Raw genomic sequence first — 17,214 nt, 5'->3', positions numbered from 1 at the left:
AAAGGCCCAGTATTTAGATGGTGGAGGTCAGAAATCATAAGTTCAAGGCCAACCTGGGCTACTTGAAAAAAATAAAAAAGTATTCCCATATCATACAATGAGGCCATTTACTCAAAAGATCTACTCACAAACAGAACAGGATTTTTAAAACTACATAATTCCCTCCTCTCACATTTACCCCTGTAACTTACAAGTTCTCTACCATTTGTTATTGTATTTTTATGTAGGTTTTCTTTCTTTGTTTGCTTTTGGTGTTTAGTCCATTTACTGGCCCCAAGTAAGTTCGGTTTGACAACAACTTATTTGCAAAGTCACATGTAAATTCTTCTTTAAATAGGATTTTTGGTTATCCTCCAGAGTCTGGAGTGGGAAGAGTGAACCCTGACAGGCCTACATGGCTGACAACACTCTCTTTCAACACAGTATTTGGAGATGTTATATATTATCGAAAGCCCAAAGGGGCTTAAGACAACAAACAAAACATTATGAATTCGAACATCTGAGGAAAACTAGCTTTCTGCACTTATCAGCTCAGTCTGGGAAAAGACAGAGACGAAAGAGAAATAAAGAAATATTAAATCGTCTTACATTTGCAAAAATGTTTAATGTTATCTCAAGCCAAAAGCTTCTGTTGGCAGGTGCACAAGTGTATAAAGACACCAGGAAATGTCACCTTTAGTAATACTTTTGTTAGGAAATAGAGAGACCAAGCAAGGCAAAAGAAAATACACTTTGCAGTGAGAGTGACGTGCAAGATTAGATTAGTTCTTTATAACTTCAAAACGTCTTCAGTGTGAAGATAAACGATCCTGGGTAGAAACCCTCAGTAACATCTCACTGGCCCAACCCACTTCAGGAAACAAATAACATTTTGCAGGCCAAACCCACTGCAGGAAGCAAGTAACACATCGCAGGCCTAAGCTCCTGCAGGAACCCCCAGTCACACTTGGCAATTTGTTAACACGTTGCAAGTAGAGCTGGTAACAAAACAGTATCCATAGTTAAGTGTCTGACTGAAGCATTCTTCCCAGGGTTCTCGGTGGGGGGTGGGGCGGGGCGGGGTGGGGAAATACCATTTACCAGTGTAAAGTTTAAAAGAAAACTTTCCGGAGACTGCTACTAGAAAAACAAGTTTACATTTTTGGAAAAGGGACGTTTATCCAATCAGTCACATGCCGGAGCGAGCGTGCAGGCACCGGTAAGGAGGATCACCGGAAAGAACTGAATCTCTGTAGGTCCCATCTTGCTAAGCATCAAAAGACAAGGCACAAAAATGCAGACCTTAACCCGGACCCGGCTTCTGCAAGCTTCATAGCTCTTCACAGCTGTTTGTAGTCAACGCTTGGCTAACTCGGTTCTGCCCCTCCAGGCCTCCCCTCGAAACAAACGGGACATCGCTCTATTGTTACGGTCCTAATGTTTTCAGATGTTTGACTCGTGTAGAGTACGAAGGCAAAACGCTGACACCCGTGGGTTCTCTCTCATTCACACTATGTGGACTCCACACTACTGTGCGGTCCTGTTCACAGCGATCGCGCACACACACTCTCCTCCCGGCACACTTCCTCTATTTTCACTTGTGTCTGAGTAGGGAAGAAAGTGGTCCTCCCGATTGACAAGCAGATCCTTTGCTGCCCTTTGTAACTATTACTCACTGCAAGCCTCCTACCTTGGCCTCCCAAGTGCTGGGATTACAAGCAAGAGCCACCTTGCTTTCCTGTATGGTATCCTTTCTTTCATTTGCAACTGTCTATACTGGCTTCCTCCTGGTAGACTATCAGTGAGGAAAGATAGGAGTGATTCAGAAAGAGAGTAGTCCTTACCTTTTGCAATTGACTTCCCTGGTTTGCTGAAACTGTTCAGTGTGCTCATCACCAAATTTTTCCAGACTCAGGGCTATACTCCGCCCTAGTCAGCTGTGTGGCTGCTTTCTGTAAGATTTCCTGGGGCTTTCCTGTACGCACCTTTCCCCCATTATAACTGTAGCTATCTGCCTGTCTTCCCTTTAGCTGAAGTCTTTCATTTTCACCTTCTTGCCAAGCATCAGCCTGTATGACTTGCATCTCTGAGGCATCAGGACCAACATCCCTTACCTTTTTTTCCCAGAGTCTCTTAACCTCCCGAGGTTCCTGTTTGTTATCATTTTCTGGCCACCGACTCTTGACCTTTATACAGGTGTAGCAAGAGACGAAGACCAATTCACTTGCTAACTAAGAACTAAGATTTTGCTTCAACTATCTCTCATTCATATTAGTCCCATATAATAGAATATAATACTAGTATCCTTACCTCGAGTTTCAGTAAACCTTGTCACTAGAGACATAGACCTGACCATTCAAGATTAGGATTTCTCAAACTAATATGCATATAAATCATACGGTGATCTATTAGAATTCAGATGCTCAGTTAAGTTGGGAGGTACTTGATCTGGAGGTCTAACATGTTTCCAAGTGGGAATGCTGTTAGGACCGGAATACACACACACACACACCCCAAAATGGTCTCAAGATAATTTCCAAACCCTATTCTTCTTGCTGTCTTAAATCCACCATCTATCAGAATTCTACCCATTTTAAAGAACCAGATCATTCTGTCACTGCAATCTCTTAGCTACGAACCTACCTCACCCCTTTGCCCTACACAACGTACACCAGAAAACTGTGGATCAGCCATGACAGTTCATTTGAACTGCCCTACAGTTAAGACCTTCTGCTTCATCCTGACTGCTAGGCTGCATATTCCTTCCAAGGGCAGGGACTTCCTGCTCTACCTCCATAGCCCCAGTGAATCTTGGGCTCTGCTTAACTTCGGTAAGCCTCTGCCACTGCAGGTGTGTGTTCTAAGGAAAACGAAATATTTCACTCTACTCCATGTAATTTACTCTGCACAACTGGTTCACTCATCTGGGAGAGTGCATACATTAGCAGATAGATGAAAAGTGTATTCTTTACTACTTAAAAACTCTTAAATGTAAGCATTCAAATGGTGTATGGACAATTTTAGGGTTTACTCTATTTCTGGAAATCACTTGGTACATAGATCAAGGTTCTGATACTTGTTATAATCTAGTAACTTCTATGTTACAAACTTAGATGTGTTCTAATTTAGATGCGGCTCTTAATTTACCTAATGCTCTTTTAGCATTCTTTTTATTAAATAGTGCCACTTTCTCCACACATGCTATCTGAAAAATACTTTATTAAAGGTATTTTACATTCTGTGCAGACTTTGAAAATTGCTTTAAAAGTTGTCTCTTTAATTTGTAAGTCTGTAAGACTAAGAAATCCAACTGAAATAAGCTATGCTAACCCCCTTTAAATACCACAGAACTGCCAGTATAAAAGAACTCAACCACACTTCTTAAACTTGTGTGTTCAAGAGCTCTTGAGAGGGCTTGTTCAACACGCAGATTCCAGGTTCTTACCCAGAAAAGGTCTGGTTAAGTAAACCCGGGGCGGAGCTTAGAAAACTGTCCATTTAACCAGCATCCCCCGGGTAATTCTGATGCAGGTGTTCCTGCAGATCTCAATTAGAAACAGAAAATCAGAACCCTCGACCGGGAGCCATAACAGACTTGTATTTGAAGGATAAATGTGGGCATCTCTTTTGAAAGTCCTTTCTCAAAACACCTGTCGCAACAGAATCAGGACAGAACGAGTCAAATATTTGGGAATGGGAGTGTAAAAGGGACCAGACATATGATTAAAGCCCGAAACAATGAAAGCGGGGAAGTGACTTTCTTCCCTAAGCCGGGTGTTGCATTCTTCAAGCATCCCTCATTCTCCTTTGAAGATGCTGTTGCCCTCCCACAGTCAGGACCAGGCAGGAGGTCAGAGGCGGGCAGGAAAGTGTCGCGCGGCTCTCTGCTTGTCCGCAGTCACTCGCATCCCTGCGAGAGGTGCCCGGACCCTGGTTCCCAACTTCTCACCTGCCGCGAGGCCGCAGTTCCACGTCGTCATCGGACTCGGTCGCGCGTGACTCCTGTTCGCCGGAGGCAGCCGGCAATGCCTCGGCGTCTTCCACGGTCACTTCGGCCGTAGCCACCGCAGGCACCCGCGCGGCTGAAGTAGGGGCGGCTGCTGCCCCCAAGCCAAATGCCGTATCCGATGTGGGAGCAAGCAAGCTGCGGGCGCGCGCGACCGCTGAGATCCCCGCCGCGCAGCCCAGCAGCAGGAACAGCAGCAGCAGCGCGCGCGGTCGGGGCTGGGTGGCGCGCTCCATCAGCGGCCCGCCCCACGAGCGGGCATGGAGACCCTGCGGTCGGCGCCGGCCCGTCTCGCCGCTAGGAGCCTTGGAGCACCGAAAGCGCGCACCACGGACCCCGACGCCTCTCGACTTCACGCCGCAGCAGCAGAGCTGCCCGGCCACGTCTCAGCCACTGCCACCTGAGTGACAGCCTTGTACAGACATCGCCCATTGAGCGAGGGTTCCGTGTGTCTGCTCTGCAATTGGCTGCGCGCCTTGTCACTCTGAGCCAGGCAGCCGCGTTCCTTGTTGTCAACATTATACCTACCAATCAAATTGTAGTTTTCCGTGTGGAAGTCCGGCCCTTTTCCGGAAACGATGACCAATGAGAAATGCCCCTCCCCAGAGTCCTCTTAGGTGACTGGTGAATCTTTCCAGTTCCCGAATGCATTCTCTGGAACAGATTGGTCCACTCTGTGATTGGCCTCGCCCCTCAAGGTGAGGCGCTGGAAAAGGCTTGGAAATTATTGGTGTAAGTGGATGCCCCTCAAAGGCCTGAGATAACTGCTTTTTGATTGGTTGGAAGCGGCACTTAGTACGTGGCCGATTCTGAGTGTGAAGAGGACAGTCCCCTGTGAAAGAAAGAAGAGTGGAAAGGAGTCCCGGGTGGCCGGGAGGTGGCCGATCTTAAAGGGATAGATGCTTTTGCTATTCCCAAGCCGAATTTATTTGGAAAGAAGGGATGCGGGTTGGGGGGAAGTGACTGCACAAGTCATGTGTCCTTAGAAGTGGATGGAAGAGAAAAGACGAGTTCAGAAGTCGTCCAGTTAGTGTCTAGGAAGGTATTAAGAATTACAATTACAGCTTTGATAGAGATGACACTGATCAGTAGAACAGATAACCCAGCGTTCCCGGAGCGCCTCTTACCTGTTTATAAAGGAGGATCCCAGGCCTGGCGCACTTAAGTATCTGCCCAAGGTCTCACAATCCCAGAATTTTATTAAGTCTCCTGGTTGGTTTGGCATGCTTTACAGTGCTCTCGGGAGAAATTAAACGACAAACGGCCAAAGTAGAGAAGGTTTGAATGTTTAACCAACGCATTTAAAGTTCTCTTAAAGTAGTTGTGAATACCCTGAAGATCAGAGCAGGCGTGTGGGAGAGTAAGGGGTTGCTTCCTTCAGCTGTGTGTTCAGAACGCCAACCAAGCACTGGGAAGATTTTTAAAGACGTTGGCAGTTTGTGTACACTGGTCTGCATGTGCACGAAGCACACTACTGTTTCCACCCGGCCTCAATCCATATAAACCCATGTCTCCCTTTAGTTCTTACCACATTGCTTCGCTCTCCTGTACAATAAACCTCTAAATGCCTTATCTTCCTTTCCCCTCTCATCTCACACACACTGCACAGGCATTAGTACTCCTCAACTCCACCCAAATTTCTCTGATACTCTGACATATTTTTGAAAAATTCGAAGGAGAGTACCGTTTTCGTCCCAAGTCTCAACTGTGGATCTCAGCCTTTCCTCTATGAAACATTTTGTCCCTTGTTTTCCTGCTTCCCTGTAGGGCAGGGTATGACCTTCAAATGACCCTGTTTTGCTCAGAATGAAAGCCAAGGACCCGAAGTTCTTGCCTATATATTAGTTCTCTGGGGTTGTCAGAGCAAATTCCCTCTAGCATATGAGGCTAGAATTCCACCATCAGAAGCCATCAGGATTGACTTCTTCTGAGGCCCCTCTTGGCTTGCAAGTGCCCACTCTACTGCCTCTTCATGTGAACTTTCCTCTGCTCATATGGATCCCCTTTCTCTTTTTATTTATTTTTGAAGATTTTATTTTAAGCTCATATATATAGTAGTACTGTTGTGTCTGGAAGAAACTCTTTCCTTGGTGCTATCTGCTACCTGTGGCTCTGGCAATCTTCCCACCTCTTCTTCTATGCAAAATGATGAGTCCTGAGAGGGGAGAGGTTTGATACAGGTATCCTATTTTGGGGCAGAGGGCTCCAGAGTATCTAACTTTCTGTATATTGTTCAGTTGCAGATCTCTTTGTTAATTACTGTCTATTGCAAGAGGAAGCTTCTCTGATGAGGATGAACAATGCTCTACTCGATGGTATAGCAATATGGCGTCAGTAGTCCTTTTATTGCTATGTCCTTATAACAGAATAATAGTAGTAAGTTTGTCCCTAAGCATGTGACTATCTAGTTTCAGGGTTTTCACCATGGCGGCGGTGGCAGCAGCAGCAACGGCAGCTATGGGTTCCATCTTATGGAGTGGGTCGTAAATCCAAGAACATTTGTGCTATTTTTGCGTATATGGACTCAACAGAGACTCTGATAGCTTACAAAAGACCTGCACAGGCTGGAACTAGACAAAATCCCAGCACTGACGACGGGAAGTGGATACAAAGTCCTAGCCCAAATCAAGAAGCTATCTGTAAGATAACTGCTGGGAAAGGGGAAATTAGTTTCCTCCAATGGAGTCTCACTGGGTTTATCAGCCACACTCCAGGGTGGGCGCCATGCCTACAAGTACTTATTAGGTTAACACAAAACGTATGCCGTTTTTTGTGCTCTTTGTTTGGTTCGGGAGGGTTTTTTGTTATATTAATTTTTTTTTCAGTTTGCTTGTCTGCTTTGATTTTTGGTTGTCTTTTTCTCCTGTTTCTATTTTAGAAAAACAACATGAAGTTGGCTGAGTAGGGAGGTAAGTAGGAATTGGAAGGTGGAGAATACCATTATATATATGTAAATTTTAATGTAATTTTTTTACTTTAATTATTTTTAATATGTGTATATGCGGGTCTCTATAGGTTTGTCTGTGTGAGCTCAGTGCCTGTGGAGGTCAGAGGAAGGCATATGATCCCCGGAGCTGGAGTTGCAGGTGGTTCTGAGCTGCTTGACGTGAATGCTGGGAACCAAACTATTGTTCTGTGCAAGAGCAATAAATGCTTTTAGACATGCAATATCCCCTCCTTTCTTCTTTTTTTAAAAATTTTTAAAGATTTATTTATATACTGTAACTGTCTTCAGACACACCAGAAGAGGGCATCAGATCCCATTATAGATGGTTGTGAGTCACCATGTGGTTGCTGGGATTTGAACTCAGGACCTCTGAAAGAGCAGTCAGTGCTATTAACCACTGAGCCATTTCTCCAGCCCCCCACCCCCTCCTTTCTTCTTATTCTAGGTAAGACATTAGCTATACTGGATTAGAACTCTGCACTGGGGTTTTAGTTTAATTACTCAACTACTGGGAGCTCTTATCTCCAAATTGTGTTCTGGGATACTACAGGTTAGGATTTCAACATACAGACCTAGGGGGAAGGACAGATTTCAGTGTATAATCTGGACACCAGAAAGTTGTGTTTTCCTGTTATTCAAAGTTATAGTACCTTTCCAGCGAGGCACCTCCTGTCACCTTATTTAAACTGCAGTCCTCACAACCTCACCACCTGTGCTCTTTTCCCTGCTTTATTTCTCTCGGACTTTAAATGCTACACATACTACATCTTCTGTCTACTGCCCACATACCTCTACTTGCTTGTAAGGGTTTTTTGATCATTTGCTCATCAATGCAGTTTTAAGTTCAAGTAGTTACTACTAAGCATTGAATAAATATTTATCAGATGAATCAATAAATATCCAAGGATGAAAAGGAAATAAACAAGCGGGAAGAAAGGATGGCGGGAGCTGTGGAAGCAGCATCCTAGCCTGTCTGAGGACACAGAGACAAATCTGCTTTCCACTCTGAAGGCAGAGATCAGGAGGCGCCCCTGGAGAAAAAATTATTTTGAAACATAGAGAAAGTAGATTTAAGAAATAACTCAAGCCAGTTGACTAATTACTCACTCAAAAGTGTGTGATAGATTATTACAAATGACATGAAAGTTAACATCAGATGAAAAACGAGCCTTAATACATCTTGTAACGGCTTGTAACTAAAAATGAGCCAGTGTCTATATGTTAGTGGAGACAGACAGTCGTCACGGTTTTGTAAAATGTTCATGAAGTGATCAGGGATTGAGGAAGGCTATTAATGAACTGGGGATCTGCTCGACATCTCCAAGAGATGTAAACGGTTTGGTGCTGTTCATGCATTTATTTCATTAGAAGTTAGGGAGCGTCTCATGGCTCCTGCATGTATTAATTAGTAAGAATGTGTCCTTGTTCTCCTGAAGCTTAACAGCTATCCTGGTAGGGAGATGGACATTAGTGATTAGGCATGTGCTTTGTTTATTTATAAAAACAAAGATAAGTTCTCTGATGGTTGGAGTGCCATAAGAGAACAGTGATGGGCAAGGCTAATAAGGATTATTTTCTCCATACTCAGGAAAATGACAAGGAAATCCATTTTGGAAAAAGAAAACAGTCATGACTCAGAAGCAGCTGACTTGGGTAATAGCGTGAAAGGCAGAAAAGGAAGCCTGCCAGTTTTAGGTCAACATAGCACATCATGGTGATAGGTAAAGGACCTGGGTCTGAGTGTTTGGGAGACGTGGAAGGAAGTGGGTCCTCAGCAGAACAGCTGGTCAGTGAGTCCAAGCTAGGAAAAGAAGGCACTGAAGTGTCCTGAGCCAGAACTTGCCTGAACAATTAAGATCTAAAACAGGCTTGGTTTAAAAAGTCTGTGAGATGGATTTGAGATTCACAAACTGCAAACTCATTCCATTAAAAGAGAGTCAGAGTCTTTGACATCATGTCTGACTGTAAGTAACAGGAGTCTTTCTCCCATGACTAAGGAGGTTTTTTCCTCCACAGCCCCCACAGTGACGTAGATTTGTGCTTTTTCTTTCCCTCCTTCCTGAATGACATTCTGCTTGTCACCTCACAATCTCGGGATAGCAACTCCAGCAGCAATTCTTTAGGGGATAGGGGAAAGGTCAGGAGCATGTGGCCACCTGCACTCACCCTTACTTAAGAATAGAAGCCCAACAAGGGAATTAGTATTTGCATAGCACAGGTCAGACCATTTCCAACAGCCTTGCTTAGCTGCAGGAGAAGTGTACTGCCACTCTAAGTAAAAGCAGGGCTCTTCTACTGAAAGTGGAGGGGACGATTGTTATGGGTGTTGCTAAAGGTAATGCAGTTGGAAGTAAACAGTCATGCACAAGTATGACTTGTACAGAACTACATTTGTATTTCTCTTCAATAAGTACCCAGATAGAGAATAACTGGCTAATATGTAGATGTATGCTTAAGTTTATGATAACCTGATATTTCCAAAGGAGTTGTACCATGTGTGGGACATGCTCCTAGTGGTGTGTGGCTATTCCAGTAGTTCTTACCCTTGCCAGTGTCTGGTCACTGCTTATCTTTTTGAGACATTCTAGTGTGTGTGTCGCATTATCTCACTATGTTTTTTTCTTTGAAAGCAAGTTAACCTTAATAAACACTCTGGGCGGTGACTCAGAAGCACCTACAGGGCAGGCCACACCCACCTCCCATTCCTAAGATCCTGAGACTGGAGCAGAACATGCACCCAACAAAAAACAACACCAGATATCAACACCTAGAATCACCTCAATCATCCCTGCCCCAGAAACTAGACACTAGCAGAGGCCTAGTGGCAAATAATTAGGTCAAAAGGCAACAATTAACAGACAAGACAATACGCATTCACCAGAACCCAGTAACCCTTCTACAGTAGACTCTGAGAAATGCAATATAGCTGAGACACAAGACGAGGACTTCAAGATAGCAGTTATGAATATGTTCTAGGACCTTTAACAGGATATGAATAAATCCCTTCATGAAGTCTGCGAAAACACCAACAGTGGAATGAAATAATGAAAACCTCAAGATATGAAAGTAGAACTAGAATCATTAAAGAAAACTTAAATTGAGATAAAATTGGAAATGAAAAAGTTAGGAAGTCAAACATAAACCCAGAGATAAATCTCACTAACAGAATACAAAACATAGAATAGAGACTCTCAGACATTGAAGACAATATAGAAGAAAAGAATACCTCAGTCAAAGAAAATGTTAAATCTAAAAGAAAAAAATCTTGGCACAAAACATCTAGGAAATTTGGGGGAATATTAAAAGACAAAATTTGCAAATGATAATTACAGAGAAAGAAGAAAAAACACAGGTCAAAGGCATAAAAATGTTTTTTAATAAAATCATAAAAGAAAATTTCCCTAACCTAAAGAAGGAGGTGCCTGTCAAGGTTCAAGAAGCACATAGAATACCAAGTAGCCTGAACCAGAAAAGAAATTTCCACAACACATAATAATCAAAACACAAACAAAGAGAGACAAGTAAAGGCAGAACCATTAGAATAACATCTGACTTTGCTGTGCCCAGGGAGACATTCTACAAACTCTAAGAGCCTTCAGATAACACCTAGATGAGTTTACCAATAAAAACTTTCAATCTTGAGGAGGGAGAGAGGGGCTGAGAAGCCGTGGCAGGACAAGATGGCAGGTGATGTTAAGATTCTGCTCTGTGTATTTACAGGTTGTTATTAATGTTCTCAAGGGATGGATAGTACCGGGGTTTGTATGTTTAAGTGGGCAATTATATCTTACCAATTGGAAAAAAAAACAAAAAAAAATTTTCAATCTCAATAGAGAGACAAAACCAAATTTAAGCAGTGTCTTTCTACCAATCTAGCTCTGCAGAACCACTAGAAGGAACCACACCCAAGAAAACACAAGGAATAAATAATACCAGCCCAGCAAACCAAAAGATGGGGGTGGGAGGAGACCCACAGAATAACAATAAAAAAATAACAAGAATCAACAGAAACTGCTAATTGATCACTCTCAATATTAATGGCTTCAATTCCCCCAATAAAAAGACTAACAGATTGGATTTAAAAACAAGATCTATCCTTCTGCTGTATCTAAGAACAGACATCACCTCAAGGTAAAAGGATGGAAAAAGATATTCTATGCAAATAACTTAAGAAATAAGCCAGTGTATCATTATTATCTGACCAATACACTTCAAGCCAAAACTAATCAGAAGTGATAATGAAGGATGCAGGATACTTATCAGAGAAAAAAATCCACCAAGGGGATATTCCAATTTTTTACCGTTTATGCATCAAGTACAATGGTAGCTATGTTCACAAACAAAACACTACCACAGCTAAAATCATATAGATTTCCACTTGCTGATAGTGAGTGACTTCAGTACACCACTCTGGCCAATACAGAGATCATCCACACAAAACTGGACAGAGAAGTCCTGGAGTTAAGGAACGTCATAAATCAAGTAGACCTAGCAGACAGTCATAGAACATTTCACCCACACCCAAAAATTATACCTTCTTCTAAGCAGCTCATGGGGCTTTATCCAAAATTGACCTCATACTTGGACACAAAGTAAGTCTCCATAGATATAAGAAAATGTTGCATCCTATCTGACTACCACGAACTAAAATTGTTTTGTTCTTATTTGTTTGTTTGTTTTATTTGCCTGCTTGTTTTCTAAAGAGAGAGAAAGGTGGCATTGAGTTGAAAGGCTGGGGATATGGGGAAGAATCTGGGAGGAGAAGAGGAAAGGGAAACCATGACTGGAATGTATTGTATTAAAAAGGATTTATTTTCAATTAAAAAAATTAGCCAACCTTAATTTTTAAAATTTTATTTATTTATTTTTGTGCACATGAATGTTTTGTTTGCATGTGTGTCTGTGCATCATATGTGTGACTGGTACCCCTGGAGGCCAGAAGTGGACATAGGAACTCTGAGATTGGAATTACAGATAGTTGTGACCCACTATATGTATAGTCGTTGAGAATTGAACCTGGGTCCTCTGGAAGAGCAATGAGCTATCTCTCCAGACCATCACTGTGGTTTTGAAAGTATAATATCAAATGCTCCTGAGTATTTTAAGAGTATTTAATTACTTAAATGTATGTGTGAGTGTCTGCATAAGTATATGTGTACCACATGCATGCAGGAATCTGTAGGGGCCATGAGAGGGTAGTGGATCCCCTGGAGCTGACTTAGGAACTCAGCAGTAGTAGGTTTAGCCTTCCTATGGAAGACTAAATAGCTTCTTCCAGTACTATGCAAGCTAGTCTTCGGGGAGGAGGCTTTTGGATCAGGTTTGTCTTGAATCCTTCTAGTCCTGTGTCTGAAGCACATAGTGTCTTTAGCAGGGCGCATCTTTTTTTTTTTTTTTTTTTTTTTTAAGGAGAAGACTTTGCAGTCCAGGTCCTTTGTGTACATCAGGCCATGAGTCCGTATGGAATGGGCTCCAGCAGCTCAGGCTCCTTTCCGTTAGTCCTCACAAAGTGGGCTTCTCTGGGTGGCGCAGGCTGGCGCTTCAGCTGAACCCAGGTGCCCTTCTCTTTGGCTTCCTTTTTCTTCTGATCGTTCTCCTTCACCCGCTTCAGGAAGCTGTCTCTGCTCTTTGAGTGCTTGATGTGCTCAGTCTGCACATTGAACCTCTTGGCCAGAATCTTGCCTTTAACTTGGTTGTTTACAATGATGCCCACGGCATGCTGGGTGACATTGTAGACTCTTCCGATTTTGCCATGGTAACACTTATGGGGCATTCCTTTTTGAACAGTAAGGCACATCTTTCTTAAGCATAAGTTATTTGGATGGTGAAGATGCAAGGGAAAATTCAGGAGGTTCGGATGTAGTAAAGCCTGTTTTGAGGGGAGCTGTTTCAACCCTCCAAAGGATATTGGTGGCTGGGTGTGGTAGTCTCTTGTATTCTAGCACTTGAGAGGCTGTGGTAAGACAATTGCAAGTTCAAGACCAGTCTCTCTCCTCTCTCTCTCTCTGTCTCTCTCTCACTCTGTGTGTGTGTGTGTGTGTGTGTGTGTGTGTGTGTGTGTGTGTGTGTGTGTGTGTTGTGTGTATCAATAGAATCCAGGAGAGGGTGTCAGATCTTCTGAAATTGGAGTTAGGGCCAATTAGAGAAGCCATGTGGGTGCTGGGAACCAAAGCCAAGTCCTTTGCAAGAGCAGGGTACTTTTAAACACTGAGCCCATAGTCTCTGAGGTTTTTCATAGTCTAAATTCTTTCACAGAAAGAGGCTTATTTCTTTACCTGATTTATAAATTGTCTAACATCCTATTTTGTGGTGCCAGAGCTTCGTATTGTGCTAAGAGATGAGTTTCTCTTGTTCAACTTTCCTTGTAATCAAACCTGAGTGGTTCTAAAATGACTAAAACTGCAGCCCAGACAGCACTAATTGGACTCGGGGGGGGTGGTGGTGGTGGAAGTGGTGGCTTGAACTCAGGAGGTAGACATGGAGGTGTGTGATTATAATCAAAATCCATTGTATAAAATTTTAGAGAATAAAAAATAATCTAAGAAAAAAACCACTTACAATAGCAACAACAAAATGCATCCAGGCACTAGGTCACTGGACCTTGAAATAATACTAAATCTGCAACTCTGAAGATGCCCCTTGACATGGGCACAGCTCTGAGGTGCCCCTTGAAAACTGCCCAGATCTTTATTGCTTTCATTTCATCTGAAGAGGTGAAGGGGTGATTTCTTCCTTCAGTAGTGTGGAGGAAAGGACCATCCCTAGAATTGCCCAGTGACTTGTTGCAAGCTCAGGGATCATCTGCTTCTCCTCTCGGGCCCTCACAGTATATTGTTGGTGTCTTACTAGGCACCTTCTTTGATCCCTTACATGGGATTCTGAAAGTTCCTGGTGTGCCACAATTTTATTATCAGAAAAAATCAAAACAATTAGGTAGTGATAAGTGATAAAAAGGCTCAGCCATTTAAAGTGCTTGCTGCTCTTGCAGAGGACCGGGGTTCAGGTCTTAGTACCTACACTGGGCATTGTTCAGGCACCTTTAACTCCAGCTGCAGGAAATCCAGTGCCTCCTTCTGTCTTATGGGCACCTGCACACATGTGGCACACAGACACATGCATAATTTTTTTGCATAATTTTTTTAGTTCTAAGAAAAGTAACGGTGTTGGGGATTTAGCTCAGTGGCAGAGCGCTTGTCTAGCAAGCGCAAGGCCCTGGGTTCAGTCCCCAGCTCCGGAAAAAAAAAAAAAAGAAAGAAAGAAAAGTAACATAAGTGCTAAGTATCACTTTACGTGTCAAACACTGTGTCGATGCAATATTTCTCCTACAAAGACCATCAGTACAAACAGTGTTAATGTTCCGTAACAATGGAGTGGGAACATAGGGACTTTGGTGTTTTCATTTACACGATAACTTTTTAGTGTATCCTAGGATCACCTGGTTAACTCTTTCTTGACATCTGAAGGTTCAGCCTTGTGTTTTGTGTCTATCAGACTGAGCATGCAGCCGTGCTATTTGAACTGTCAGAAGCAACTGAGGAAAAAGAGACCTATGCTCTTACATGAAAAGATTTTTTATTCTTTCAAAGTAAGACCCAAAATTCTGGCAAGCTGTAAGAGCAAGCACTCTGTAGCTGTTCAGAACACAACAGCAGTGGTGAGAGAATCAAGTTCTCACACAGCGTGTGGCTCTGTAAGTGAAACAGCCCACGTCTCCGTGGACAGCCTTGCGTGCGCTCTCAGCACAGTGATGGAGTTTCATTAAATTGTCACCCGAGGGCATCTGCTTCCAGCTCCAACAGAGTAGCTGGCTTTAGAGAAAAATCTCTTCCTGACTCTGATCACATGATTATATAAAGCAGCAGCAGCAGCAGCAGCAGCAGCAGCAGCAGCAGCAGCAGCAGCAGCAGCAGCAGCAGCAGCAGCAACTCTTTGAAGACATCAGGCAAGAACCAAAGCATCCAGGACCGGAGGGGCTAAAAATCAAGAAGAAAGAGAAAACCATTGCATTAAGGTGAACCATCTCCTGTATTGTTCCTCTTCCGTATACTTGTCGAGTTACGAGGAAGACTCTCTCAAGACCAGAGGAGGAAAGTGTAGCTCAGAGAGAGTTTTAGAGTCTCAACAGGCAACAGAAACAGAATGTAGAGTTGAGGGCTAGCCTGGGAACCAGGATTGGAGGGCCAGAAGAACAGCAGAATGACAAGCACTGAGACTCTGGGCTGAGGCTACTACCCTGCCAATGCCTTTGCCGATCCCTAAAGCCAGCAGGTGAAAGAGCAAAACTCTAAGAAGGTTAGAAAAAACTTCAAAAAGTACTGAATCTCACAAAGTGCAGGATTACAGCTCCGGTGAGTATCTCAATTGGCCTCAGAAAAGCAAACAGTCTCAGAGTACCGACTTCCCTAACTGGATCAGGGAAACGAACAACAAAAAAACCAAACATCGCTTAGAAAAAATATCAGACAGAATGTTCACGCTTTACATAAACTGTCGGTAGGATGTGAACCAATGTGGAGTCAGATTGGTACACAGGATTAGAAACAGAAAATCAAAAGAAAAACACCAGACAGAAACAGATTAACTCAGCTTCCTTATACACAGCTGAGCATGTGAAACTGTGCAGATACTTTGGAAAAGACTTTGGGTATTTCTCCAGAATGTTAAATATAGAGTTATTACACAACGCAGTATGTACTCCAAATATATATTTATCTAAAAAATGGTCACAGGAATATTATTTTGATTCTCCATGATTTCTCTTACTGTTGATTTTTAGCGTCATTCCATGATAAACAGACAGAAGACATTAAGTTATTTAAGTTTTCTTATATTCATTACGACTTGTTTTGTGTCCTAAAATGTGTTTTATTTTAGAGAATCCTATTGGCTACTGAGAATGTATTTTCTGTTGAGCTGACTTAATCTATAATGTCCTCTAACCTTGATATATCTTTGTTGGTTTTGTCTGAATGATTCGTCTATTGACACAACTGGGATATTGATGTTAATTATTATTATTATTGTGTTGATGTCAATATATGTATTTCCAGCTTATTTACTCTATGAAACTAGGAGCGTAGATATTTAGTTCTTATGTCTCCTATTGTAATATATTCTTGATGGTTTGGCTCCTTACTCCATATATAGTATCTTCCCTTGTCTTGTCTGACTAATTTGACCGGATGCCTTTCTTGTGGGACATGAGCACAGCTACATCTGCTTACTCCTGGGTGTCATTTACTTGGACTGTTTCTATTCTTTCATCTCTGCTACTGATGTGGTTTTTACAGGTAATAAAAACATTCCCTGTTTTAAATCCAATCCGCTATGACTTTTTATTGGAGAACTGAGACCATTCATGTTCAGAGTTGTTACTGGAAGCTGCCCATTAGTTCTGGCGTTTGGCTGTTCCTGTTAGGTTGCCGCTCTCCTATTCCCCATTTGCTGACCGTTCTGGTGAGCTCATTCTTTCCCGTGGCCTCTTGCGTGTGCTTATCTTTTCTTTAATGTGTAGGATTCTTTCAACTTCCATAGAGCTGGCTTGGTGGTCACAGAAGTCCGTTGGTTTGTGTTTGTCATGGGAAGACTTTATCTCTCAATTTTGAAGGGTATTTTTCTGGGCATAGTAATCTGGGTTGGCCTTTATTGTCTTTCAGAGACTGAAGTACACCATTCCTACCATCCTTGCCCTCCTGGATTTTAGAGTTTGTTTGTTTGTTTGTTTGTTTGTTTTAGAAATCTGACATTCTGGGCTGGAGAGGTGGCTCAGCGGTTAAGAGCACTGACTGCTCTTCCAGAGGTCATGAGTTCAATTCCCAGCAACCACATGGTGGCTCACAACCATCTGTAATGGGATCTGATGCCCTTTTCTGGTGTGTCTGAAGATGGTTACAGTGTATTCATACACATAAAATAAATAAATCTTTAAAAAAAAAAGAAATCTGACATTCTCTTCAGGGTTTGCCTTTGTGTGTGTCTTAGTGCACTCTTACAGCTTTCAACATTATTGTATATGTTTAATATTATAACTATAGTATGAGATGGGGGATATTCTGGCTTTATTTTATATCCTAAATTCATTATATATTTGGATAGCCATCTCTTTCTCTAGAGTCAGAAAATTTTGTTATGATTTTATTGAAATTATTTTCTATGCCTTTAGCTTATATTTCTTATTCTTCTATGTCATGGTTCATAAAATGGGTCACACATAAATCATGTATGTTCTGTTCAGTTCCCTTTAAAGATTTATTCTGTTTTAAGCTATAGCTCTGTGTGTGTG

The 17,214-nt window shown here is 42.4% G+C and overlaps 1 protein-coding gene, 1 long non-coding RNA gene and 1 pseudogene across 3 annotated transcripts in view; 1 reads left to right on the top strand and 2 right to left on the bottom strand.

Moving 5' to 3' along the window:
* Eif2ak3 (eukaryotic translation initiation factor 2 alpha kinase 3) overlaps nucleotides 1–4,432 on the bottom strand; it is a 61,438-nt gene extending 57,006 nt beyond the window's left edge. The window contains 1 exon segment of the mRNA NM_031599.2: nucleotides 3,929–4,432. Coding sequence (NP_113787.1) covers nucleotides 3,929–4,221 — 293 coding nt within the window. The 5' untranslated portion in view covers nucleotides 4,222–4,432.
* A 157-nt stretch (nucleotides 4,433–4,589) lies between these two features.
* On the top strand, nucleotides 4,590–7,153 carry LOC102549525 (uncharacterized). Of its 2 annotated transcripts, none has more exons than XR_015686672.1 (5): nucleotides 4,590–4,683; nucleotides 6,223–6,300; nucleotides 6,394–6,624; nucleotides 6,864–6,894; nucleotides 7,001–7,153. It is a non-coding gene; the product is annotated as an uncharacterized LOC102549525 (long non-coding RNA). The 2 variants fall into 2 exon arrangements; XR_015686673.1 differs by having other exon boundaries at nucleotides 4,633–4,717.
* A 5,222-nt stretch (nucleotides 7,154–12,375) lies between these two features.
* LOC147994905 (large ribosomal subunit protein eL21 pseudogene) lies at nucleotides 12,376–12,711 on the bottom strand (annotated as a pseudogene).
* Between the last annotated feature and the right edge of the window lie 4,503 nt (nucleotides 12,712–17,214).

Source organism: Rattus norvegicus, chromosome 4, assembly GCF_021556685.1.
Source record: "Rattus norvegicus strain SHRSP/BbbUtx chromosome 4, alternate assembly SHRSP_T2T, whole genome shotgun sequence".
NCBI lineage: Eukaryota > Metazoa > Chordata > Mammalia > Rodentia > Muridae > Rattus > Rattus norvegicus.
This window is presented reverse-complemented; position numbering and strand designations above follow the sequence as displayed.